The sequence below is a fragment of the Aspergillus mulundensis genome, assembly GCF_003369625.1.
Source record: "Aspergillus mulundensis strain DSM 5745 chromosome Unknown scaffold_0, whole genome shotgun sequence".
Classification (NCBI taxonomy): Eukaryota; Fungi; Ascomycota; class Eurotiomycetes; order Eurotiales; family Aspergillaceae; genus Aspergillus; species Aspergillus mulundensis.
Window position 1 is genome coordinate 1134393 of NW_020797888.1, and position 23923 is coordinate 1158315.

General features: G+C 44.7%; 7 protein-coding genes across 7 annotated transcripts; 2 read left to right on the forward strand and 5 right to left on the reverse strand.

Moving 5' to 3' along the window:
* Nucleotides 1–242: 242 nt before the first annotated feature.
* DSM5745_00319 (uncharacterized protein) lies at nucleotides 243–983 on the reverse strand (the record flags this gene model as incomplete). The annotated part of the gene is made up of 3 exons (XM_026742335.1): nucleotides 243–365; nucleotides 424–831; nucleotides 879–983. 3 exons carry the CDS (start codon nucleotides 981–983, stop codon nucleotides 243–245), a joined length of 636 nt encoding a protein of 211 aa, XP_026608180.1.
* An 832-nt stretch (nucleotides 984–1815) lies between these two features.
* DSM5745_00320 (uncharacterized protein) lies at nucleotides 1816–2484 on the forward strand (the record flags this gene model as incomplete). The annotated part of the gene is made up of 3 exons (XM_026742336.1): nucleotides 1816–1862; nucleotides 1943–2281; nucleotides 2436–2484. The coding sequence occupies 3 exons, from the start codon at nucleotides 1816–1818 to the stop codon at nucleotides 2482–2484; spliced, it is 435 nt and encodes a 144-aa protein (XP_026608181.1).
* A 646-nt stretch (nucleotides 2485–3130) lies between these two features.
* On the reverse strand, nucleotides 3131–5036 carry DSM5745_00321 (Zn(II)2Cys6 transcription factor; the record flags this gene model as incomplete). The annotated part of the gene is made up of 3 exons (XM_026742337.1): nucleotides 3131–3244; nucleotides 3293–4093; nucleotides 4140–5036. The coding sequence occupies 3 exons, from the start codon at nucleotides 5034–5036 to the stop codon at nucleotides 3131–3133; spliced, it is 1812 nt and encodes a 603-aa protein (XP_026608182.1).
* Nucleotides 5037–6156: 1120 nt separating this feature from the next.
* On the reverse strand, nucleotides 6157–8239 carry DSM5745_00322 (putative amino acid permease; the record flags this gene model as incomplete). The annotated part of the gene is made up of 8 exons (XM_026742338.1): nucleotides 6157–6783; nucleotides 6843–6965; nucleotides 7017–7526; nucleotides 7575–7800; nucleotides 7847–7922; nucleotides 7972–8020; nucleotides 8068–8088; nucleotides 8141–8239. The coding sequence occupies 8 exons, from the start codon at nucleotides 8237–8239 to the stop codon at nucleotides 6157–6159; spliced, it is 1731 nt and encodes a 576-aa protein (XP_026608183.1).
* A 7367-nt stretch (nucleotides 8240–15606) lies between these two features.
* Nucleotides 15607–19436, forward strand: DSM5745_00323 (putative nicotinamide nucleotide transhydrogenase; the record flags this gene model as incomplete). Its single annotated transcript, XM_026742339.1, has 13 exons — nucleotides 15607–15703; nucleotides 15759–16302; nucleotides 16349–16766; nucleotides 16813–16930; nucleotides 16977–17888; nucleotides 17938–18108; nucleotides 18155–18409; nucleotides 18459–18592; nucleotides 18637–18786; nucleotides 18831–18999; nucleotides 19045–19233; nucleotides 19280–19354; nucleotides 19405–19436. The coding sequence occupies 13 exons, from the start codon at nucleotides 15607–15609 to the stop codon at nucleotides 19434–19436; spliced, it is 3264 nt and encodes a 1087-aa protein (XP_026608184.1).
* A 491-nt stretch (nucleotides 19437–19927) lies between these two features.
* On the reverse strand, nucleotides 19928–20863 carry DSM5745_00324 (SDR family oxidoreductase; the record flags this gene model as incomplete). Its single annotated transcript, XM_026742340.1, has 1 exon — nucleotides 19928–20863. One exon carries the CDS (start codon nucleotides 20861–20863, stop codon nucleotides 19928–19930), a length of 936 nt encoding a protein of 311 aa, XP_026608185.1.
* A 365-nt stretch (nucleotides 20864–21228) lies between these two features.
* On the reverse strand, nucleotides 21229–23199 carry DSM5745_00325 (uncharacterized protein; the record flags this gene model as incomplete). The annotated part of the gene is made up of 2 exons (XM_026742341.1): nucleotides 21229–22067; nucleotides 22125–23199. 2 exons carry the CDS (start codon nucleotides 23197–23199, stop codon nucleotides 21229–21231), a joined length of 1914 nt encoding a protein of 637 aa, XP_026608186.1.
* Between the last annotated feature and the right edge of the window lie 724 nt (nucleotides 23200–23923).

A 23923-nucleotide genomic window follows, 5' to 3' on the forward strand; every position in this document is an offset into this window, starting at 1 on the left:
CGCAACTGGGTAACCGGGCTATTCGAGTATAGTGTATTGGCCATGTCGCTTTACACGAGTCGTAATTTCGCCGAACTATGGGTTGGCACTCGCGAACAATGCCGAAGCAAGCGTGCGGACCTCTAACAATCCCCTCCTGTAGGGCGATGGTACCCAAAAGCTGATGACGGTCGTGCAGGACTTGACCTCGAGACCACCACACCTGCTCCAAACGGTACTGTCCGCGATACGTTCCCAGACCCCTACGCGCCACTCTCGCAGACTTCCAGTGTAAGATCGCTGGTTTCGGGGGTGCTAGCGGGTTCTCGTGCGTGGGCGCTGAAAATGGCAGTGGCGTCGCCAACGGCGAAATCGCAGGCAGAAAACTGTTGCCGTCAGTCATTCAACTTTATTCCGGAACCAAAAGCACACTCATCAAGAGACATCAAGAGCTGAAGCCTTCGTTCCCTGGCCGGCACCTCCCTGCCGGCCTTCCAATGCGCGTCGGGGTCTCGCTAGGACGGTTTTCATCCATCGCTGGATCTTCACACGCCGGCATTGAGTAGCTGCCTCGCCCCCATTCTCCTCAGAGAGGTGCTGCAGAAGACGCACTCGAGCGCGAGACGGTGGAAGACAGAAAGTCTTGGGAACCGGAATCCCCTCAAATCCTCTTCTGGCCCCGTGACCAGGCCATCGTTGCGCCTTCCCAATTCGAGACACAGGAACACTCAGCTTCCCTGCCTTCGCCAGATTCTCGCCCTCGTACTCGCGTCTTATCGGTGTCCGTTCAAGTCGAGTCAGGCCCAAATCGCCGCGTTTCTTCCCGTCCTTGCGAAGGAAGAGACCCGATTCCTAAGTCGATGCATCCCAATCGCGCTGCTCAATCCTGCCTTGCGTACAGTAGCAATCTGCCTTCGAAAGTCCACGAGATACGGAGTTTCGCAAGCTTGAAAGGATGGATGGAATCGAGCTTTCCGTCGGCCGGCCTCTGCTCCTCCGGTCATGAAGAGTGGTGTTATGCCGATTCTGAAAAGCAGCCGCTTCTCTCCAAATGCGAGTGATGGGCTCAGATGCAAAACGCGAGGTGTGTATTCCAATCCTGAGGCCAAACAAGATGCTTACTAGGCTCAGGTTTACCCGTGCAGGAGTTTGATCTGGTTCACTCCACTGTGCTTCCACTGGATTCTGGCTACATTGCATATATCACGTGCACCCCTTCACCAAGTATGCTTTCAGCACAATTGGCACAAATCAGGGTGCTAGAAGACAGAATGACATTTATTGGACATATAGTAAGGCAGCATGGGGTCCCGAGCTGTCCATGGAATGTTATTGGAGCACTTACTGCCACGGGTAGCTGCATACTCTGTGCTGATGTGAATTACGGATAGCTGCCTGAGGAGTGAATCTATTTGGAAGAACACCAGGAGCTACTCTGCACTGCCGTGCACTCTTCTCTTGCTCAAAGTCCATAGCAACGCTTATACTTTGTCCAATCTGGAACCTCCCCAATCACCTCTTTCGCAGTGTCCTAAGCACTGTATGTTTACAACTTGCCTTAAGCAAGTATCACAACCCAGCTGCCATAGCTTTCCACTCTGTTTCCATTCCGAGTCTCGTTCTTCATCTTCGCAGGCTGCGCAGGAGCAGGACAACCCATCGAGCCACTCGAATTCGTGATCACTCAACTCATCTTCATCAAGACATCTTTCCGCCTTTGAGTGTCCGTCAAAGCCATCCATCCAGCCAAGGTCAAGCCACAGGTGTTACGGCCTCATTCTCATCAACTGAATTGAATTCCCGAGTACTCTCTACCATCCAACTGCGTTCTTCGATATGACCAAGCATAATAAGAAGAACGGCAAGAACGGCAGCCATCGCTGGTACGTTTCCACTCTCCTCCCTTCCCTACTCCAGGAATCAACCCTCCATCCAACCACTCCCTCTCTCTAACTGTCAACAGCGGCCGCTGCGGCAACCGCCTGTCCGAGGCCTGCAAGCGCAAAGGCCACATGGTCCCCTGCCCCATCCACACGGACGCGCACCATGTCCCGGGCGACGAGTGCGTAAGCTGCAAGGAAACCAGACATGCCGAGGAGCGCGTGGAGAGATCCGAGCGCGAAGCCGCGAGGGAGGCAGAACGGAGGGCGGAAGAGGAGAAGGCGAGAGAGGAGCTTCTGGGTGCAGAGAGCTTGAAGAAGAAGAGGGAGAAGGCGGCGAAGAAGGAGAGGGATAGAGAGAAGAGGAGGCAGGATATCGAGGGGTATGGACTCGGTGAGGATCGCATGAAGAAGGTGAAGAAGTATGCCAAAAGGGGATAAGTAGGGTGTCCCCGCTTGTCCTTTGCTTTCAATTCTTGGGGATCGCCCCGGGTATCGGCATGGTCAAGTATACCTAAAGTAGGTCTTGCGCGGACTGCAAACAGAGGCTGGAAAATTCTCACTAACGTGCACTAGGCTTTCAGCGTTTGGCAAGCCACGAAAGGAACGAACGCTAAGCTACTAGATGGCGAATTTGTATGATTTCAGCTTGGGCATCGTCATTTCTTCTCATTTCTTCTTTGGAGACCCTAGATGTTGGATGGAGTATGCTAGAATACCCGGACATAGATGGATGCCCCGTCCTTTGGTATCAACCAGATTTCCAGGACCTCCAAGATCCAATGGAGATATTGATCGAATCGTACCTGTTTCTTTGAGGATTCGCTTGAACCAAGAAGTCTATTGTCTAGATCTATTGAAGTTCCCAGCGAAACACTGCTTTGTGCGTGGACCATGTATGTAGACAAGACACAATGAAGTCTAATCCGATCTAACCCCCCAAGTTCTATTTCAAAATTGTAATGCGCGGCGAGGAAAGCGGTAGATGAAGAGTAATATGTATGTATATTCATTCGTCGTAGATGTGGTATCGCAGGTGAAGCCGAAGCTAGATTATGTATGTTGGATTCGTAAGGTTGGATTACGTAGATAGCCCAGTGCAATAGTAGGCAGGTTGATGGCTGAAGTTGAACTTCGGCTGCAGAGATCCAGGCTCTTGTGTCTTGGGCGGAGAATGGAGGTGGTTATAGTGACGCCTTTAGAGGGGCTGGGTCGAAAGTCTTCTAGACATATGTTGGGCGATGAGGTTGGTGCGAGGGGTTTTGCGGCGATTAGGGAAGAAGAATCGACGAGCGAACGTCCTCCATCGTGTCAACCCAGTCCTCAGGGAAGGCTCGCCGCTTGAACCACGCCTTCTCAAGTTCTTCAAGACCCTTCTCGACGTTCTGCGATCCATTAGCACAATCCACCCGAAAATTGAGTAGAGCGCTTACCTTAAACCCGTACCGCTGCATATCAATCATCGTCTCGCGGACAAATTTCTGCTCGCACTCATCCCGGCTCTCCCGTCCTGCAATGAAGAGCGGCCAAGTGGCGGCCAGCCGCCCGACGCCTTTCGCTAACTTGCTGATGAGCGCAAGAATCCTGGTGCAGAAAGCGGCTAAGAGGTCTCGTTGGGGCTCGAGATCCGGCCGCGCAGCGGCTGCGACTTTGTGCAGGTAGATATTTGTCGCTTTTTCGTAGGCTTCAATGCAGCCAACATACTCCAAAACATCAGGGTGCGGGTACTGCGCTAGACTGACGTCGTCTAGATCTCCTAACTTCTGTAGGCACTCCGGCGCGTTGAGGCGCCACTGCACTAATCGCTGTAAAAGCTCTTGGTACATGAGATCCTGCTGCTCGGGCGTCATCCAGCCCGACTGCTTTGCTTTACCGAACGAGCTGATGGAGGCCTGTATTTCCATCATGATAGACCAGCATTGGCGCAGTTCGAGGAGTAGGCCGTTGTCGGTGGCTGGTTCCGAGAGACTGGGTATTCCGAGGTTGTATTCCCAGCCGCCGCCGAGCGTTCGCCAGTAGCTTCCTTCGACGACAGTGCCGTCGCTGGTGGCGCATGCCCCGGCTACGTCGAGGTAGGACAGGAGCGAAACGAGAAAGCGCCGAAGAGGGTGGTTCATTTCTGCGACGCGCTGGGCTTCGAGGGTTGGGTCGGGGTTTGGGTAGAACATCCATCGGTAGATCTCGCGGGCGCCTTTCAGATGAATGGCCCAGTTGTGATGTTGTGAGTCCATCATCTAGACGGGTCAGTATGCCGCAGTCAAAAAGATTGAAGTGACAAACCTCAAACAGAGCTAACAGCAGACAGGTCGCGAAATCTGGAAGCCGTGATCGCTGGCCAATTTCGTACCTCGTCCTAAACGACTTGACGACCTCGCCGTACTTGCCCATAGCATGTTGGAAATGCACATTCCGTTGCGGGCCGGTTGACGTGTTTGCAAGGTGCAGGGCCCCCAGAGCTTCCATAGCGCTCGCCATCGACACCGAAGATTGAGACACGTCGGGAAAGCATCGTCGAAACGGATTGACATTGGTGGAAGTATCGTAAATGAGTAAAAGCGTAGCGACTTCGTTAACGAAATGTGTATAATAACGGCCCTGCAGGCAGTCCAATGACGATGGTAATTTGTGGTGCTCGAAAATGTACTCGATCGGTTTCACATTCCCCGCCGTCCGTGCGAGCACCAACTTCTCATCCTCAGGCTCTTCCTTCACTTTCCCTTTTTCATCATCGGGTATAGAGGCAACAGACGGTCCGATGATCGGGTTCTCGAACCGGAACACCAACGGTTTGGAATCGGGAAAAGTCGTCGGCGAGACCACCACGCCTTCCACATCCGTATCTTCCTTCTTGACTTGTTTCTGGCCCGCCCTCGATTTCGATTTCTCCCGTTTCGTCGGTGAACTTGATTGCCCGTTCGGCGGCGCTGGAGGTCCATAGACCTTGAATGTCATCCGTCCCTGACTTCCATCGCATTCCAGTCCCAGTCGAGTACAGTTCCGACAGGTCGGAGAGGCTTCATCGCAGCGAACGTGGCGTCTGCGACAGGTCGAGCAGCCGGTGAACCCGCGGTGATGCCATCGGCGAACGCGCTTCTTCTTGTCCGGTTGAGGTGGTTCGTTATTTGGTGTAGACTGAGGAGGCTGCGCCGGATCACAGACCATCGTACGAGCCTCCATGGGGAGAAAGATCGACGGTGGGAGAGCTGGAAGGGAGAGACATGGAGGGGCGAGGAGGTCGTGTGCGGGCGGGGAGTGGGGAGGCAGCGCAATGAGGGGAGTCGATTGATTAAGGAGACATCGTGAGCGTATTCTATGGATCTATGATTCAGCGAAAGGACAATTGATAAATGAGCGAGTGAAACAGGGAGCGAAAGATGAGATGAAAGCGTGGGAGAGAGGGAGAGAGGGAGAATGTCGAGAGCCGGGGGAACTGGGACTGGAGGCCCAAGACTTCGTGGAGAAGAGAAAGCGCTGGATCCGTGGGGCTGGTGCTTGGGCCGGAGCAGCCAACCACCGCCCGCCCTGGCGTCCATCACAGATCAGTCTAGCTGGCACTAGCAGATCACCGGAATCATTCCGGTCACTCAGCGCGCTCCCTGGGGGCGATCCACGGTTATGGTGACCGCATCGGCCTCAATAGCCTCTGCGCTTTGGGGGCCGTTTTATGGGCCCGTCAATCTGCACGGGGTCGTTGCAAATCGTTGCGCTCAGGACTCGCCCAGACAAGGGTGCTCTTGCATTTCCCCCTCCACTCGGGCGCTTAATTAACCTTCTTGTTTGTGTATGAGCTCATGCGCTGATCTTGGTGATCTTTTTCGTGTTCTTAAACCCCTCATGCAGGCTGCAGTAGCCTTGTCTCGGCAGGAACTGCTCTTCGCGATCAGCCGCCACCGAGGTGTAAGATCTAGTCACAACGCATTATAAATAGAAACTCATAAGAGGAATGAAAGGGTAAATATATGGCTTACAGCGGTTTAAGACACATACTGAGTATATGGGTAAGAAATTATGTGCTTTCCACTTTTAACAGGTGTTCGCTTTGTGGAAATGCTGAAATATATATTTGCGTACTGCATAGCAGCACGCATTGAAGCATTACATTCTCCATGAAAGTCGCAGAATGGATCAATGAAAAGGCAATGTTTATTATTACTACTATATTGCTCTATTATATGTCTAATTCAAATCAAAACCAAAACACTTTTTGTCCTCTGCGATGTTTTCTCAACTCCAGCTTGCCCGGATTCTGGTCTTGGCAAGGATGGAGCATGGTGGGCCCATGAGAAATTCGCCAAGCCTAACCTTCGATGGGGTACTTCGGCGTTCCAGGCTCGCCGGTGTCGGTGTCGCGTGCAGCCTGATGACTCGAAACCCGAGAAACCTCTTCCACCGTCTCAGTAACGACACCCTTGCTATCAACAAAATTCGAAATGCGGTCCCGAGGCAACCACGCATCTTCCGGCATAACGAAGTACGAGACGAGCGCAAAAATGGTAACGGCGGCCATGATGATGGGTGCGTAGTTCAGATTTTCGCCGGTAACGGGGAAGGCGTACGGTGAGAACAGAACTGCAACGACCCAACCGTTCCACAAGACTCCGATAACCTGGAATGGCTTGGAGAGGCGACCGAGACTCCACGCGGGCTTGGGGAAGCGCTTGGGCGTGCAGATGAGACGCGCGAGACAGATGAGGCCGTAAGCTGCGGCAGAAGGGACACCGGCTGCCGAGACGAGGGACGTGAACGCCACGTCGGACGGCAGCAGGGTGCAAGTGATGATGGATGCGACCGCCCAGACGACGATAACTGCGTTGCGGGGCTGACCGTTATGGACCTTGGAGACCCAGGAGGAGAAGGGGAGGACACCGTCACGTGCGACAGCGAAGACAAGACGGGATGAGGCTACGATCGCGATCGCGGTATTCTGAAAGGATGAAATTAGTGGCTTACTCATAAGAAAGAAGAAGTGGTGATGGACCATACCAGCCAGAGAGCAACTATGCAGATGATGTTCATGAAAATGTGCCCGCCTTTACCAAGAACGACAGCGTAGAGAGGAACGAACGGCTGTGGGGAACCAAACTCAAAGAGCTTATCAGGAGTGGGCTAGATTCGCGTCAATACTGGGCTGGAATGCGGATGAGGGAGCATGCTTACTGCACAGAAGAGGAACAGAATGATGGTAGCGAGACCGCCAACTCCACTTGCCACGGTGCTCCAGAAGATACCGCGCGCAGCGGTAATATTGGCGTGCTTTGTCTCTTCCGCGACGTGGCCAGAGGCGTCAAATCCGATCAGGATACCGGCAGTGGCGAGATACGAGAGACACCAGTTCCAACCTGCAGGCGCGCCGGTGCCATTGTACGTGGACATAAAGGCTTCCTCGGCAGTCCTAAAGCCCCAGGTGTTGGCAACTCCAATCGGAAGCCAGATGACGTTGAGGAAGAAGTCCAGCATGACGACTGCGGACGACAACCAAAAGACGTATCTGAAATATTTGGCTGCTGAGGTTAGTTCGTGCTCACTAAAGGATGAAGAAAGCTTACGCGGCATGAAGTTGAGTATGGCCGCGAGTGCGAGGAGAATCTCGGTGACGATCCATTGCACAGCGCGAAATTTGACGCTCGAGGTATCCTTGGGGAAGTCCACATCAAATACCGTCAATTCCTGGGGAAGATTAGCACGATTGCCATAATCGGCAAAGGGGCCACCTACCGAAAGCATGTAATTTGTCGCCGACTGCGTGTTACTGGCGCAGAAAGTTGTCCACGCAGTGGTTGACCACCACGCGACGATGAATCCAAGCAATCTACCGTATTTGGGACCACCTGCCTCAGCAGCCCAGAGGTAGATTGATCCGGCCGAAGGCGAAGCCGAACAAACCTCTGCAACAAGGGCGGCAGTGATGAAAGTAAAAACCATGGTCACCAGGTAACTCGTCCTGGTCCGATTAGAACAGCTGGGCAGTATTTGCGAGGGAAACAAACCAGTAAGCCAGATTTCCTCCAGCCGCTATACCAGTGCTGAAGGTGACGCGCACACCACCAATAAAGTACAGCGCAGCTGAGACGTGGTCAGGAATGATATTGTCGCTTTCTCGCGAGAGGCTCACCGAATGTAGTCGCAAAGTTCTCAAAGAATGTGTATGTCCGATGCAGGACCTGTTACGCATCAGGCTAGCTCCCTCCGAGGTTGCGCACCAACTTACTGGCTTGTAGCCCATTGTTTTCTGAAGTCATGTTAGAGATACCCCGGATGAGTCAACATGGTTGGTCACTTACCAGAAGAGCCGCATCATCCTGAGATGATGTTTGACTGCGGGTTTCTTCCGCGAAAGGGTTTTGCTCAATGAGCTGATCATGCTGGTGACTGGGCGACATGGTTTATACAGCGCGCAACAAATCGCGACAGAAACTCAGAGAACAGGGCTTCCCGTCCGCTCAAGAAAGAAGCGTGGGCGTAGACGCAGACAAGTCCTTTTCTCTGGCTATGCTGATGGCCGTTGAAGACTGCGACAAACCCCGCTTCAGCGCAGTGATGAGCAGAAAAAAACAAAAATGGTATGATCAACCGCGAGCCATCAAAGCATGCCGAAGGGTTCACGCCAGGTTGAGAAAGCCAGTCGCCACGAGGAGGAGGTCGAGATTTATTGGATTTGACGTTGATGGATAAGATTAGTCGGAAATGTCTGGTCCGCAGATTTCGCTGCACGCAATCCAATTATCCACCAGGAACACGCCTTGCTGCCAATGGTCGACCGTCGAGGTGCTTCCGTGGGTCGCGGCCGGGAGCTTAGCAGAGCCACTAGAACGCGGGCAAGAGGCAATGTCAACAGGGACGGCGTCGCGAATTATGGTCGGTATGCGAGGTTGAGGTGCAGTATGGTTCAAAGGGGATAATAGCTGAATTGGATTGTTTTGTTTGGCTGGAGTACCATCTCGTAGACTGTTCGCACCGCAGCAAGGGTCAGAAACAGAGCAATCAACCTCGTCTCGAGGAAGAATCAAGGTTCGGGATTTGACCCACCGTGAAAATTTTGAGGGGCATTACGGAGAAGGCCCGAGCTATGACTCTTGGATGATGAAGAGACTCTGCAAGCTGATGGAAGAAAGGGATTGTTCTGACAGCAGTAGTCTAATCGACACCGAACGGTTCAGCCATCAGCCGTCTTGCTGAAGCATCCAAGGAATGGTGAGCGACCGGGCGGGGAGCATTCACGTGACATGTCAGAAATCGAGTGACACCTGAGCAGTAAGGCAGTAAGGCATCAACACGATCGGAGATGCGAACCGGAGCCACAGGCGTTTTGGTGGAGTCAGATATGCAGTGGCTGAGTGGCATGATGGCCCTGCCGTAGCCTGTCTTCGAGAAGCGTGTTCTAGAAAACGGGCAAATGGATAACACAACCTTACTGTGTCGGACAAGAGGTGGAGATCCCTTGGATCTCCGCGGTAAACTCAGTTGGATGACTCCAACTGACCTCCAAAAATAGGAAAAGAATTAACCTTTAACTTTGGCCGGATCTCACGGCCTAATTAGGAAATAAAATATAAAAAAAAAGGGATAAATATAACTTAAATTTTTTTATATTTAGCTATTAAACTTTTATATTTTTATTTATTTTAAATTTTAAAAAATTTTATATTTTATTTACCCCTTGATTTTTATTTTAATTTTATATAACTAATTTTTACCTAAGGTATTTATAACTTTAAAAGTTATAAGCCTGGTTTATACTTTACTTTTTTAAATATTATTTATATAATTATTTTTAAAGCTATTTATTACTTAAATTTAAACTTTTAAAGTTCTTTTTATTTACTATATAATATATTATAAAAAACCTTTAATTTTTACCTGTAAATGCCTGGTTTAATATTATTATTTTAAATAGCCTTAATACATGGCGCCTATAATATTAAATTACTAAATTAATAGCTATAGGCCTTATAATATAAAATTATATTAATTTTTTAATTAATAATAAAAACCTATTACCTATTTTTATTAGCCCAAGGCTAATTTTTAAAAATTACTACTTTAATATTTTTAAAAAAGGTAAACTTTAAATAAGTTATTTAATAGCTAATAAACAAGGTAAATTTTATATTACTATAAAAAAATATTTTACCTAAAAAAAAAAACATAAAGCTTTGCTAGGTATAATAATAGCTTATATAATTTTAATTATATTTAGCTTTTACTAGTAACTTTTATATAGCTAAAAATATTTATATATAATACTTTAACTTTTTATAAAGTATTATACGCAATTTAATATTACCTATTAAATAAAAATTAAGGCAAAATAAAAAAAGGCAGCTATTTATTAAGGCCTTTTTATTAAAAAGTAAATTAATAATTAATGTAACCGCTAGGTTAGTATATTTATTAAAGCTAAAAAGTTTAATATTTTTACTAGTAATTAAAATACTAACATGCTTTAAGACTTTATATATATTATTATAATTATTAATAAAAAGTTTAGTTAAAGGCTTTACATGGCTATTTTTTTTTAAAAAAAAAAAAACTTTATTAATATTATTAAAAAGTTTAAAATATTTTATACACTTTGGGCCGTTTATATTATATATAATAAATTTAAATAATAGCTAATAAATAGCACCTTTACTATACTTAAAAAAAATAACTTAATAAATAAAAAAAATAAAAATACTAAAAATAAAAAGAAATCTAAAAAAAATAGTAAAAATAAAAATAATAAATTAAAGGTAACATGCCTAGTATATAATTATTTATATTTTATTACTTTTTACTAGTATCTTAACGCTAAAAAAGCTCTAAAAGATTAGGAGCCTTAAAAGAAAACTTTGCAAAAAGTAAAAAAAAATATGCGGGATTTAACTATTAAAAAAAAAGTATTAAGTACCTTTAAAAAATCTAGATTTAATATTATAATATTTAAAATTAAAACCAAAAAAAATAACTTTAAAAACCTAAAAAAAGTTATAATAATAATTACCTATTTACTATTTAATAGCTTATAATATAGCTTATATAAAAGTATTATTACTAACTTTGGATTTTTTATACATGTTACTAATAACCTTACTAAAATAATTAATATTTATAACACCTTTAAAAATAATATTATTTTTATTAGTAATATTATTAATAAAATTAAAAAGTTTAGTATACTTCGCGTTTTTTACAAGAAATTAAATAGCTTAAAAAGGCTTTTAAAGCTTAAGAATTATGCCTATATTCCTGGCTTTTATACTATTATTATATTTTTTAATAAAGCTATATTAGTAAATCTATATTTTAGTAGCTATAAAAGGACTTTTAAAAACTTAAAAAAAATAAATTTTTACATACTTAAATAATATTATAGATTATATATACTTTACTACAAAAAATTTAATATTAATAATAATAAAAAGATTAAGGCCTTTTATACTATAATAAAAATAAAAATTTAACACTTTATAACTTTAAAAATATTATTAAAAAGCCTAAAAATTTAATATAAGTATATAGGCTATTTTAACACTAATATAGTATTTAAACTCCTAATATTTATAACTAGTATATAAATTAATCCAGCGCCTTAGCTCTTTAATAAAAAGTAAAAAAAAAACTACTTTATATATTATATAAACTCTTGTAATTCCCTAAGTAAATATTATAAATTAAATTAACTAGAGCAACCTAACTTTTTAAAAGGATTTATTTTAATATTCTTACTTTTAAAGCATCTTAAAATAATATAAAATATATTTTTTATTTTCTAAATAACACCACCTAAATAAGGTAAATAATACTATATACTAAAAAAAATAATTACCAGCGTGCTATTTAATTACTTAATACCTATGCCTTTAGGTAATTTAGCCTTTATATTTAGTTTTTTTATATAAATAATAAGATATTACAGCTTTTAAATAACTTTAAATTTATTAAAAAATAATAAGGTTTAGCCTTTAAAACTATTATTTTTAATATACCTAAATAAAACAGCGCAAGCAAGTAATTAAAAAAAATTATTTTATAAAAAGCTAAAGCGCTTTTATTAGCCACTAATATACCCTAAAATTTTATATTTAAAATTATAAAGGCATTTATTTATATATTAAATTACACGCCTATAAAAAATAAGAAAAATAAATAATTTATATTACTTTAAAAGTTTTAAGCATTAATAAGTAATACTTACCTAGTAAATATAGCTAATATTTTTAAGTTTAAATTACTTGTTTACTAGTAGCTAAAAATCCCTAACTTTTATAAAATAAAGCTAAAAGTAGCTATTAAATATTTTTATAAATATAAAAAAGCCTATAATATTTAAAAAATCTAAAATTCTTGCGCTAAAGCCATATAATATTTAGTTATTTAAGTAAAAAATATAATATTTAATAAGGCAAGAACCTATAATAAAAATAACTTAATTTATATAACTAGTTTAAGATATGCTATCCTAGCATATATTAATAAAAAAAAAAAAAATTAATTAATATACTATTTCTTATTAATTTTAAAAATAATTTTTTTAAACTTAATAATTAAAATAAGCCTACTCCTAAACCCAATAATATAAAAATAGGTAAAAATAAAAAGGTTAAAAATAATAAACCTTATATTAAAATTAATACTTAAAATAAAGCTATTCCTAACTTACCTGGTAATTTAATATTATATAATAATAAAAACCCTATAATTTTACTTATTCCTACTACTAGCCTAAGCTTAGCAAGTACTATAATTAATTAAAGCTCTTAAACCCATAATAATTATAAAATTATTTTAATAACACCTAACTAGGTAGTAAAAAGCAAGAAAAATAAAAAGATTTTTAACTTTAAAAATAATAGTACTAAAGGTCTCCCATAACTAAAAAATAATATAAATAAAAATAATAATAAAAAAAAAATACTAATACTACTTTTTTTTAAAAAATCTAACCTAAAACCGCATAAAATTAATATAAAAAAAGGGGAGTAAAATCTTAATCCCAGACTTTTAATTACATAGGTTAAATTAAATAAAAAGGCTTAATATAACCACCTGCACCAAAAGCAAAATTTAAAAAATTTTATAAATAAAAACCGCCCAAGATAAAAGCCTTTTTTTAAAGTTTTTTATATTAAACTTTTTTACTAGCTAGTAAAAAACTTTACTAAATACTATATTTTTTTTTATTTAATAATTTTTAAGCCTTTTAAATTATTACAAGAGGCCCCAGGCAAAGCTATTTACTAAAATTAGCTTTTAAAAAAACTAAAAAACTAGGCAAAACTTATAAAGTATTTATATAAAAACTAGTTTATAAAGGCTGCTAGAGTTAAATTTAGTACTTTTAAAAAACTTTATATTTTTAAAATTATTTTTATATTAAAAGGCAAGATTATTATACTACTTATATAAGTATTTAAATATAAATTTAATATTACTAGCTATTTAAATAAATTTAAAGCACGCCTCTGCGCTAAAAAAAATTTTTAATTTAGTAATTATATTAATATTATAATAATAATTTTTATTACTTAATTATTTTAACTTATAATGGCGCTTGTTGCTTATTTTAACCTTAATATTATTTAATTAAATATTATTAACGCCTTTATTTAAAGCTTTATAAATAAAAAAATATATATTAAAACACCACCCGGCCCCTGGCGTGTTAAAAATAAAGTATTTAAGTTAAATTAACCTTTATATAACCTTAAATAATTACCGTGTATTTAGTAAAAAAAAATATTTTTAATACTTTTTAAATATAGCTTTAAGCTAGTGCCGGAAAAGCCTTACCTTTTTATTATAAAGTATTTTATAATTATTTTTTTTATTAATAATATACTTATTATAAGCAAGAGATTAGCTAAAGCTAAAAAAAAGGCTACTAACTTTATTAAATATATAAAATATATATATAAATTATAAAATCTTAATAAAGTAAAGTGGTTTTTAAATATTAAAATTATTTATAATTATTATAATTAAAGAATTTAATTACTTTAAGATTTTTATATTAATAATTTACAGGCTAAATATAACCTTATAGCACCAAGTAAAATATTAAAAATATTTTTACTTATTAAAAAACTAACACCTACGCCTTTAAATTATATACTTATAAAGTAAGATATTTTTTTATATTAATAACTTATTAGCTTATTTTTTTATTTTATTATAATAACACGCCCTAACACCTTTAAAGTAGCTAGTAAACTTGCTTAGTATATAATATAACTTACTAAAACTTATATTAAGATAGTTAAATATATTATTTAATATTTTATTATTATAAAAAACCTAGGAATTAAATACTTGGCTAATATTAAAAAAATTATTATTATAATATTTAACACTTTTTTTAATAATAATTTTAACTAACATAGCTTTAATAAATAGTTTATAAAGCTATTTAAAGGTTTAATTAACTAAAATACTTATAAATAAAAAATAATTATTACCTTTATTATTAAAGCTAAATTACTTGCTGTTATTAAAAAAGCAAAAAACCTTATATAATAAAAAAAACTTTTTAATATTATAAAGTTTAATTTAAAGGTTAAATTACGCCTTTTTTATAATAATATCTAAATTATATAATTACTTAACTTAAATAACCCTATATTTATTATATAACTTTAATATGTTAATATTTACTATTACTAGCTTTGCAAGAAGTGTTAAAATAAAAAAATTAAAGTTAATTAAATAAAAATAAAAAATTAACTAGTAAATAATTTTATTAAACTTTTTAGTGGCCCGTGTTATAAAATATTTATTTATTAACTTAGCCTTATTAAAATTAAAACTATTTTTAATACCTAGTATTAGTGCTTTTGTTTTTTTAAGCACTAGGGGGTATATTAAATAAAAGGTAAAAATTTTTTAAATTTTTGCGGTAAACTTAGTTAAATAACTTTAATTAATCTTTAAAAATAAAAAAAAAATTAACCTTTAACTTTAGCTAGATCTCACGGCCTAATTAAAAAATAAAATATAAAAAAAAAAAAATAAATATAACTTAAATTTTTTTATATTTAGCTATTAAACTCTTACATTTTTATTTATTTTAGATCCTAAAAAATCTTATATTTTATTTACCCCTTAATTCTTATCCCAATCTCACATGACCAATTTCTGCCTGAGGCATCCGTAACTCCGAAATACTGCGATACCGTGAAACCACACATTGGGGAAATGCGACCGACTCATGTTGTGCTCCGTATCACCTGATCAGCCGCTGTGGCCTCGACGGACATGAAGTCATCGCTTGACTCCCTAGTCCCTACTAATACTCGGGTCAGCCACTCTATGCAGACGGCGTTTTGTGAGAACAAACCAGCCGCCGAGCCTGCATCTTTCTCCATGAGACCCCTGTTGGTCATACTGTGGCGCCGTTTCTTTCAGGGACTTGGCGGATGTGGTCTTTCAACCGATTTGCCGACTATTGTCCGTCAAAGCCGGTTACTCGTGGAAGAATGAGCAGCTCTTTGTTGACCTCGTGTGGTCGCACGGCCGATCGATCTCCCCGCAACAACTCCGTCCCCCGCTCTAGTTCTACCTATCTCCACACTTCCTTCCTCGACTCCTCGACTCCTCCACTCGCCGAGCTCTTATACCTTCCTTCGGCCCATTCCCCGCTTTTGACAGCCGCTGTGGCCTCTCTGCGCTAGACGAACTGGCCGTCGACCTGCCTTCTCACTTCACTCTGAGATGACTCTCTTTCCAGCCGCTGGAGACTGCCCCTTACCAGTCTGAAGCTTGATGCACCATGAGTGCACCATTCTCCCTGCCGTTGGTCCTGGGACCGTGTCGAGCGGCTTTCAGTAACCTCCCAGGCAGGACCTACATCTCGGTTAAGCAGTCGCGTGAGTCTATTTCCCATTCTACTCCTTACAAGTTGCCTGACACTGCTGTACAAAGTTGCCCGGAGTTCCTTCCCTCGTCCATCCTACGAACCCCATGAGCCCGCCTGGAGATACCGTTCGCAGTCCGCCCGTACCTACGCAACCAGTGTCTCCGCGCCGTCTCCGGTTCCTGTTGTCCCATACTCCTCGCTGACCATCGGGGTGCCTCGCGAGATATTCCCGAACGAACGCCGTGTCGCTCTTACACCCCAGAATGTGGCTTTGTTGGTCAAGAAAGGCTTCGGCCGCGTCCTCGTGGAACGCGGAGCTGGTGAAGGCGCTCAGCTGCTTGATCAAGCGTATGAAAAAGCCGGAGCGACCCTAGTCGATCAAGCCGCCATATGGTCTCAGAGTAACATTGTCTTGAAGGTCCGCGGGCCTCAGACCAATGGTGCTATTAACGAAATCGAGGCGTTGAAACCAGGGAGCACCATCATATCGTTTCTTTACCCAGCCCAGAACCAGCCGCTCGTCAATAAACTTGCCTCTCGTGGCGCAACCAGCTTCGCTATGGACATGATCCCCCGCATTTCCCGCGCCCAGGTCTTTGATGCTCTTAGGTGCGTTTTCCGTTCGGGTTCTTGGGAGCAGTCTAACATGATGCAGTTCGATGGCCAACATTGCTGGATACAAAGCTGTTTTGGAAGCGTCCAACCACTTTGGCCGCTTCTTGACCGGTCAAGTCACTGCCGCAGGAAAGATACCTCCCAGTAAAGTACTGGTCATAGGAGCTGGTGTCGCAGGGTTGAGTGCCATCGCATCGGCTCGTCGTATGGGGGCTATTGTACGCGGATTCGACACTAGACCTGCTGTACGGGAACAAGTGCAGTCGCTTGGTGCAGAATTCATTGAAGTTGACATCCAGGAAGACGGTGCTGGCCAGGGCGGCTATGCAAAGGAAATGTCTAAAGAGTTTATCGAAGCCGAGATGAAGCTCTTCATGGAACAGGCCCGGGAAGTGGACATTATTATAACTACCGCTCTTATCCCTGGAAAACCCGCACCGAGGCTGATTACCAAAGAGGTGAGGCTACTCAAGGCTTAGAAGAGCCGTGGGCTAATGTGGGCAGATGGTTGCTGCGATGAAACCCGGGTCCGTCATTGTCGATCTCGCAGCTGAGGCTGGCGGGAACTGCGAAGCAACTGTCCCTGGGCAGCGTACTACCTACAATGATGTTACTGTCATCGGTGAGTCCACATTACAATTACAAGGGATTCCTACTGACGCAACCAGGCTATACCGACTTCCCCTCTCGCCTACCGACTCAGTCCTCGACTCTGTACTCCAACAACATCACGAAATATCTGCTTTCCATGGCACCCCAAGAAAAGTCTTTTGGCATTGATCTTAGCGACGAAGTAGTCCGAGGATCGATTGTCACCCTGAATGGAGAGGTCTTACCCCCAGCTCCCCGACCCGCACCACCACCACCTCCAAAGGTCGAAGCAGCAGCACCATCCACAGCGAAGGCGGAGCTGGCCTTGACACCATGGCAGAAGGTTTCTCGTGAGGTAGCAACAACAACTGGAGGCATGGGGACTGTGCTCGCATTGGGAAAAGCAACCGGTCCAGTCTTCATGAGCAACATGCTCACATTTGGTCTGGCCGGACTGGTCGGTTATCGCGCGGTATGGGGCGTTGCTCCGGCTCTTCACTCTCCCTTGATGAGCGTAACTAATGCCATTTCTGGCATGGTGGGCATCGGTGGTTTCTTTATCATGGGTGGCGGCTATCTTCCTACGACCATCCCAGAACTTCTAGGATCAGTCTCGGTCCTCCTCGCGTTCATGAATGTATCCGGCGGATTTGTTATTACAAAGCGCATGCTTGACATGTTCAAGCGTCCGACCGATCCTCCGGAATACCCCTGGCTCTATGCAATTCCGGCAGTCGTCTTCGGCGGAGGCTTCCTAGCAGCCGCCAGCACCGGTATGGCTGGACTCGTGCAGGCCGGATACCTGGTCAGCAGCGTCCTATGCATCAGCTCCATCTCAGGCCTTGCGTCACAGCAAACCGCCCGGCGAGGTAACATCTTTGGCATCCTCGGTGTCGCCGCCGGTATCCTGGCTTCTCTCGCTGCAGTTGGATTCTCCACTGAAGTATTAACACAGTTTGCTGGTGTTGCTGGTGCAGGTGCCATTGTTGGTAGGTGACCCGATGCGACATCTTCAGGCCTATTCACTCACGACTATAGGCGCGTTGATTGGGCGTCGTATTACGCCTACCGGACTTCCGCAGACTGTCGCTGCTCTGCACTCAGTTGTCGGTCTTGCGGCTGTGCTCACGAGTGCCGGCAGTGTAATGGCCGGCATAGATCATATCTCGACTCTCCACCTAGTGACGGCTTATCTCGGAGTTCTAATAGGTATCTTTTTCGCTCATTGCGATATGCCGTATGCTAACAATCATAGGTGGTGTTACCTTCACAGGCTCCATTGTAGCGTTCTTGAAACTTGCTGGTCGCATGTCCTCTAGACCGACTATTCTCCCCGGTCGGCATTTGATTAACTCAACTTTGCTCGGGACTAACGTAGCTACTATGGGGGCTTTTGTCACGATGGCGCCGGCCAACCCAGTCATTGCTGCGACGTGCCTAGGAGCGAACACTATCCTCAGTTTCCTGAAGGGTTACACCACGACAGCGGCCATCGGTGGAGCAGATATGCGTATATACTTCCCTCCTACCACCCAATCAAGCTTGGCTAATTGATGAAGCTGTCGTCATAACCGTTCTTAACGCCTACTCCGGCTTCGCCCTAGTCGCCGAAGGCTTTATGCTCAACAACCCACTCCTTACCAGTGTCGGTTCCCTGATTGGCGTCAGCGGCTCCATTCTGTCATACATCATGGTAATTCTTTCCTAATCCTTCCCCGTGCCGTGCTAATGGGCCAGTGCGTGGCGATGAACCGATCCCTAACCAACGTGCTATTTGGTGGAATCGCGACAACTCAACAATCGCAAAAGAAGATTGAGGGCAAGGTTACGCAAACGACTGTTGAAGAGACAGTGGACTCTTTGGCGAACGCGGAAAGCGTTATTATTGTGAGTACCTTTTATTTGCCCGCGATCCTTACTGATACATGTAGGTCGTTGGATATGGCATGGCCGTGGCAAAGGCCCAGTATGCTCTGGCCGAGATAACGCACATGCTGCGGGCAAAAGGCATCAAGGTCCGCTTTGCCATTCATCCTGTCGCAGGACGCATGCCCGGCCAGTGTAATGTCTTGCTTGCAGAGGCTTCCGTGCCTTACGACAGTTAGTACACAACTCCTCTCCTATACTAGTGGCTAATTCGACCAGTTGTCCTGGAAATGGACGAGATCAATGACGACTTCGCCGACACCGACGTGACCCTCGTCATTGGGGCCAATGATACTGTGAACCCTATCGCCCTTGAACCAGACTCACCTATTTCTGGTATGCCCGTGCTACAGGCGTGGAAGAGTAAGGAGGTTATCGTGATGAAGCGCGGCATGTCAAGTGGATATGGTAGGTTTCATCTCCGCCTTGGGCTTGATGGTGCTAACTCGCATAGCTGATGTCCCCAACCCGATGTTCTACATGCCCGGAACTAGAATGCTTTTCGGAGACGCGAAGACCTCGTGCGATGGTAGGTTATTTTATTCCTTGTTGCTCAGTGGACTATGCTGATTCTCGCAGCCATCAAAGCTAGTATCGAGGCCCGCAAGTAGAAGCCCGTATCGATGCGTTTGTCACTCTAGACACAGTCAATCAATAAACCTTTTGCATTTCTTTCGCTCGAATTCCATCCTAGTTGCACGCATCAGAACTCCAAGAAAGCCTTCTTATTCTCCCCAACCCACTCCTCGAATCCCACCCCAGCAACCCCGGTAATCCTCTCCGAACCCCCAACCATCCCGCAGTCGGCTGGTTCGCCAACATGCTAGAGTATGAACACCCAGCCATGATACACTGGAATTAGGAGTAAAGTATGTGGAAATTCATGGTTATAGTAATAATAGTGTAATATTACTGTATTTTAAGCTAACTTACTACTTAGGCTGGATATACAGCGTATTTAAGGTATATATTACATTAAGGTTACATAACCTTACTGTTGCCACGCCGCCAAGCTTTTGTTGCCACCCTTAATAAAAACTGGGTGTACATACCCTAGCACACCCAAAAAACGGATACGTTGCGGCAACGTATCCACTGGATTTCAGTATAACAACACGCTAGCTCCAGCGTGTTGGCGAACCAGCCGACTGCGGGATGGAATGCTAGGATCCATCTCAACAACCCCATCACACTTCCTCCACCAATTCATAAACTCCCTCGCAACAGGTTCCGGAAGAACTCCAGCTACCTTCGCAACCCACTCATCCTCGCCGACCCCCAAGACCTCAATCTCAACCTTCCCCTCCTCCCTTCGAACCCGATTAATCACCTCCACCTGCTGCTCTATACTCAAAACCCTCGTCCCACAAAGCTCAACAACCTGATCCACAAGCCTATCCGTGCTAAGCGCCACCGCCGCAACATCCGCGATATCCTTCTCCGCAACTGGGGCACAGAGCATACCCGGGAATGGTAGTGGGAGGACTAACTTCCCCTGTCCATTCGCAGCATACTCCCCATACCCCGGCTGCGCCTTGACCATGGGGATGAAGAAGTTTACAGCATTAGATGCGAATGTCCCCGGTCGCAGGAACGTGTGTTTTATCCCTGCGTTTTTAATCGCATCTTCATGGATTCCGTGGTGATGCGCAATGTACCCGTCCGGCACGAATCTCACGCCGTAGGAACTGAGGAAGGTTATATACTGCACCCCGGCGTTCTTTGCGTAGGCGATGAGCTCTTTGACTGATGGTGGTGGAGTAGGCGGTGCGTAGAGGAACAGCTTGGTTATGTTGACCCCGTCCGCACCTGGGTTGAAGAGGGCTGGGTATGTGGAGGGATCCGTAAGGTCCGCCTGGACAACCTCGACGTTGAAAATGTCTTGGACGCAAGCTGGGAAGACGGCGTCTGTTTTCCTTCGAGTTGATAGCCGCAGGGGTGGGGGGTTTGGGAGGGAGAGGAGCGTTTTGGTTAGCTGCGACGCCACGGCGCCGGTTGCGCCGATTATGAGGATCTTGCCTGGGATGCGAGATGCCATTTTCGAAATACCAGGTATCGATTCTGGTTTCTCTTTGAGGAGTAAAGCTTGATGTAGGTATATATAAGAAGGTCTTGTCGACTGTTTATGATGGCGTAAGAGAAGTTAGGGCTCGGAGATATCGGGCATGCATGCGTCAGCGTCAGCCTGCAGGATCAACGAAAGGCCAATTGAGGTTTCAAGATGTGCTTAATGCCGCTTTGGAGGTGATACTAGGTATGGTAGTGGGCCGGAGTCTGACGCCGGCTGCATCCTACATCCTGGATCACTTTCCACTACTTGCATCAAGGCATATTGAACTGAGATTGAAGTGCCTGCTAAGAAGGACGTCAAGAAAATTGGAAGCTAGAAAACAAGAGAAAGCGCTATCGCTTGAGGCGAATCTCCTTCACACCCGTTACCCGTCTAATATCCTCCAACACGTCTTGGATATGGGTGAAATACCCCAGTTCGCCGTCATTCTGGCCGCCGAAACACATCCCCACCACCAAGCCATTCAAACTGTATACGAGAGCCCCCGAGTCTCCTCCCATAACAAAGGACTTATTTCTGTCGTCCGACATCACCGTATGTTCCAAGGTAACCTTGTCCACCCAGGCCCCATCAGCATATTGCCGAGCAACTTTGGCCGTTCTCAACGCGGTATATACCCCGTGAGCTACCCCAGTCTTCCGGCCCACCTTGTAAAGGGCTTCCCCGTTGTCGATATTCCTGCCGGGGGGGAGGATGTCGATCTGCTGGGGACAGACAACCTGGAGGTGACTTACATCATTCTTTCCGAAAGAACGATCGTTCCTTCGTTGCACCAATGCCCAGTCTCTCACCGTCTGCCACCCTTTTGTATTAGGCCCGACATTACGCGACACGGCCTCTCGGAGACCAGAGCCGGCAAACACATGGCCGAGGCGATATTTGTGGTCCTTGAGATATCGCTCCATCTCACGCTTACTGTTCTCAAGGACACCGATTTGCTTGCGAACCCCCTTCCACATCCCCATGTCGCTCGGGATCACAGATTCACCGGCGTCCAAAGCGCGCTGGACGTCTCGGTAGTAACTACCCGCCTTGAGGCCGGAGACCAGTGTTTCGAGCCTCTCAATCCCGTCGCGGATATCGCGCTGGCTTGGGGAGTCTATGGGGAGAAGTCGACGGGCATTATCTTGTTCTTGGGGAGTGATGCCATTGCGTGTCCACTGCGAGTATACTGTCACTTGAGGTTAGCATATGGCGCAAAGTGCTTTCGGATGGCATCGCCACTTACTGTTTGCATCCTCCTTCTGGACTCCGACCATGTCTGCCTCGGACGGACTTACACAATGGAAGCATGTGAGTGCAAACTCCACCCATTGTCCAGAGCCCGGGTCGCGAAGTTCCAGGAACCCTCCGAGAGTGCCATCGGTATTGGGCCAGCCATGGGGTCCCAGGCTGCACCCCAGGGAAGCCAACGCGGTGCAAGCCTCGGCCTGGAGTTTCTCAGTGGTCTGCGGGCCAGAATGCGTGGTCGGTAAGTCTTTCCGGATGATCACGCCAACGGCATGCAGCCGGAATTCCATCAGGGTCTGGAGGATATCCTCCCTAACGAGGTCCCAGTTACGCGTGCTGCCTCTCGACACTGTAACTAGGATATTCGGCACACAAGATTGTGGGTCAAGCGCATTGCCGATACGGAGGCATCCTATGGCATGGATACCGGTCAAATCCGTCCCGCGGAGTATGCGATCACAGACAGACTCCCAGATCGGGTAGATCTCGTCTGCGGGCCGGCAGGGGAACATATACGGGGCGCGAGTAAAACGTGGATCGACGATCTCGACGGAGATCGCCTCGCCCAGATGGCAGTCCTGCAAGAAACCCCAGACCTTTCGCGCAAGCTCCGCCCACCCTCTGTCTTGGGGATTGTGCCGATGCACGGTGAGCAGTGCTGTGAGAACCGGTGGGTTGTTCGGCATGTAGCGGGACGTCCGACCGACGAACGAGACGTCGCTGATCGTGAACCCGTTTAGGCGGCCCAGGATCTGGATGTCGTTTTGGTAGGTTCCATTGATGCACAGCTGTGCATATAGGGCATGACCCTGCGGCAATTGCAGGCTGTAGCAGGGTGGCTCGCACAGGTTGGGCCCTCCTGCGCGCAGGTCCTCTTCCACAAAGCCATCCATGACCCTTCCATCATTGGATGAGTCGTCGGAAGAAGATCTGTGACTACGTTTGTGGCGGTCTAGGCTGCCTGCCGCACTGGTCATAGGCGAAGCCGCGGTGGTTGATAGCGTCAGGACTGGAGAGGCGTATGATACCTCTGTTGGCCACATTGGCAGCAGGATAACGCTGGAGGTGGTCATTCTTGGTATACCCTCAAGTTCTTTGATACTTTGAGATCAGCTGAAGGACAGATGGGATTGGAAGAAGAAGATGGAGAGTGAGGAGGGAGATGGACAAGATATACCCCGTGCCCGGGCTGACTATCAGTGACTCATTGCAGTAACTGGTACTGGAAGGAYTCACTGGCTTGGAATGATGGCCAAATTCCGGGGTTGAAGGTTTCCATGCTGTTCGCGGAGTGAATGTCCAACCAACAGGAGCCCGCCCCAAGCTTGCAAGGTAGTCACAGGTTTATGTGAAGCAAGAAAGTATGACCTCGGGTACTTTACCTGGGTACCAGACCGGTTTAAGCTTTCTTCGGAAGACGTTTGCGAGCGAGTATGTGGAGTATGAGGCCAGGACAAAGAGGTTTATTGTGTTTGTTTTAGTTTCGTTGGCATTGACGGAGACGGGCTATGCGCCGATGCGAGACAGAGGAGTTGCATTTTAAATTCAGAACCCCGTCTATAGGTAGTTTGCCTTGGGGTATTTTGATATGCTAGGACAGCCATTCTTTGGGAACTAAGGCTACGATATGTGCGGCCAGGGGGGTAATATATCTGGAAAGCTCGCGAATGGACCGTGAGAATGGGATTCTTGGAATCTGACAGTGACACATGGTGAGTCATGACTGTTCTACCTAGGTACACTGGAAGCGAATATAAAGCCCAAGCACCTATTCTACCTCCAGGTGGGGAAATAGAA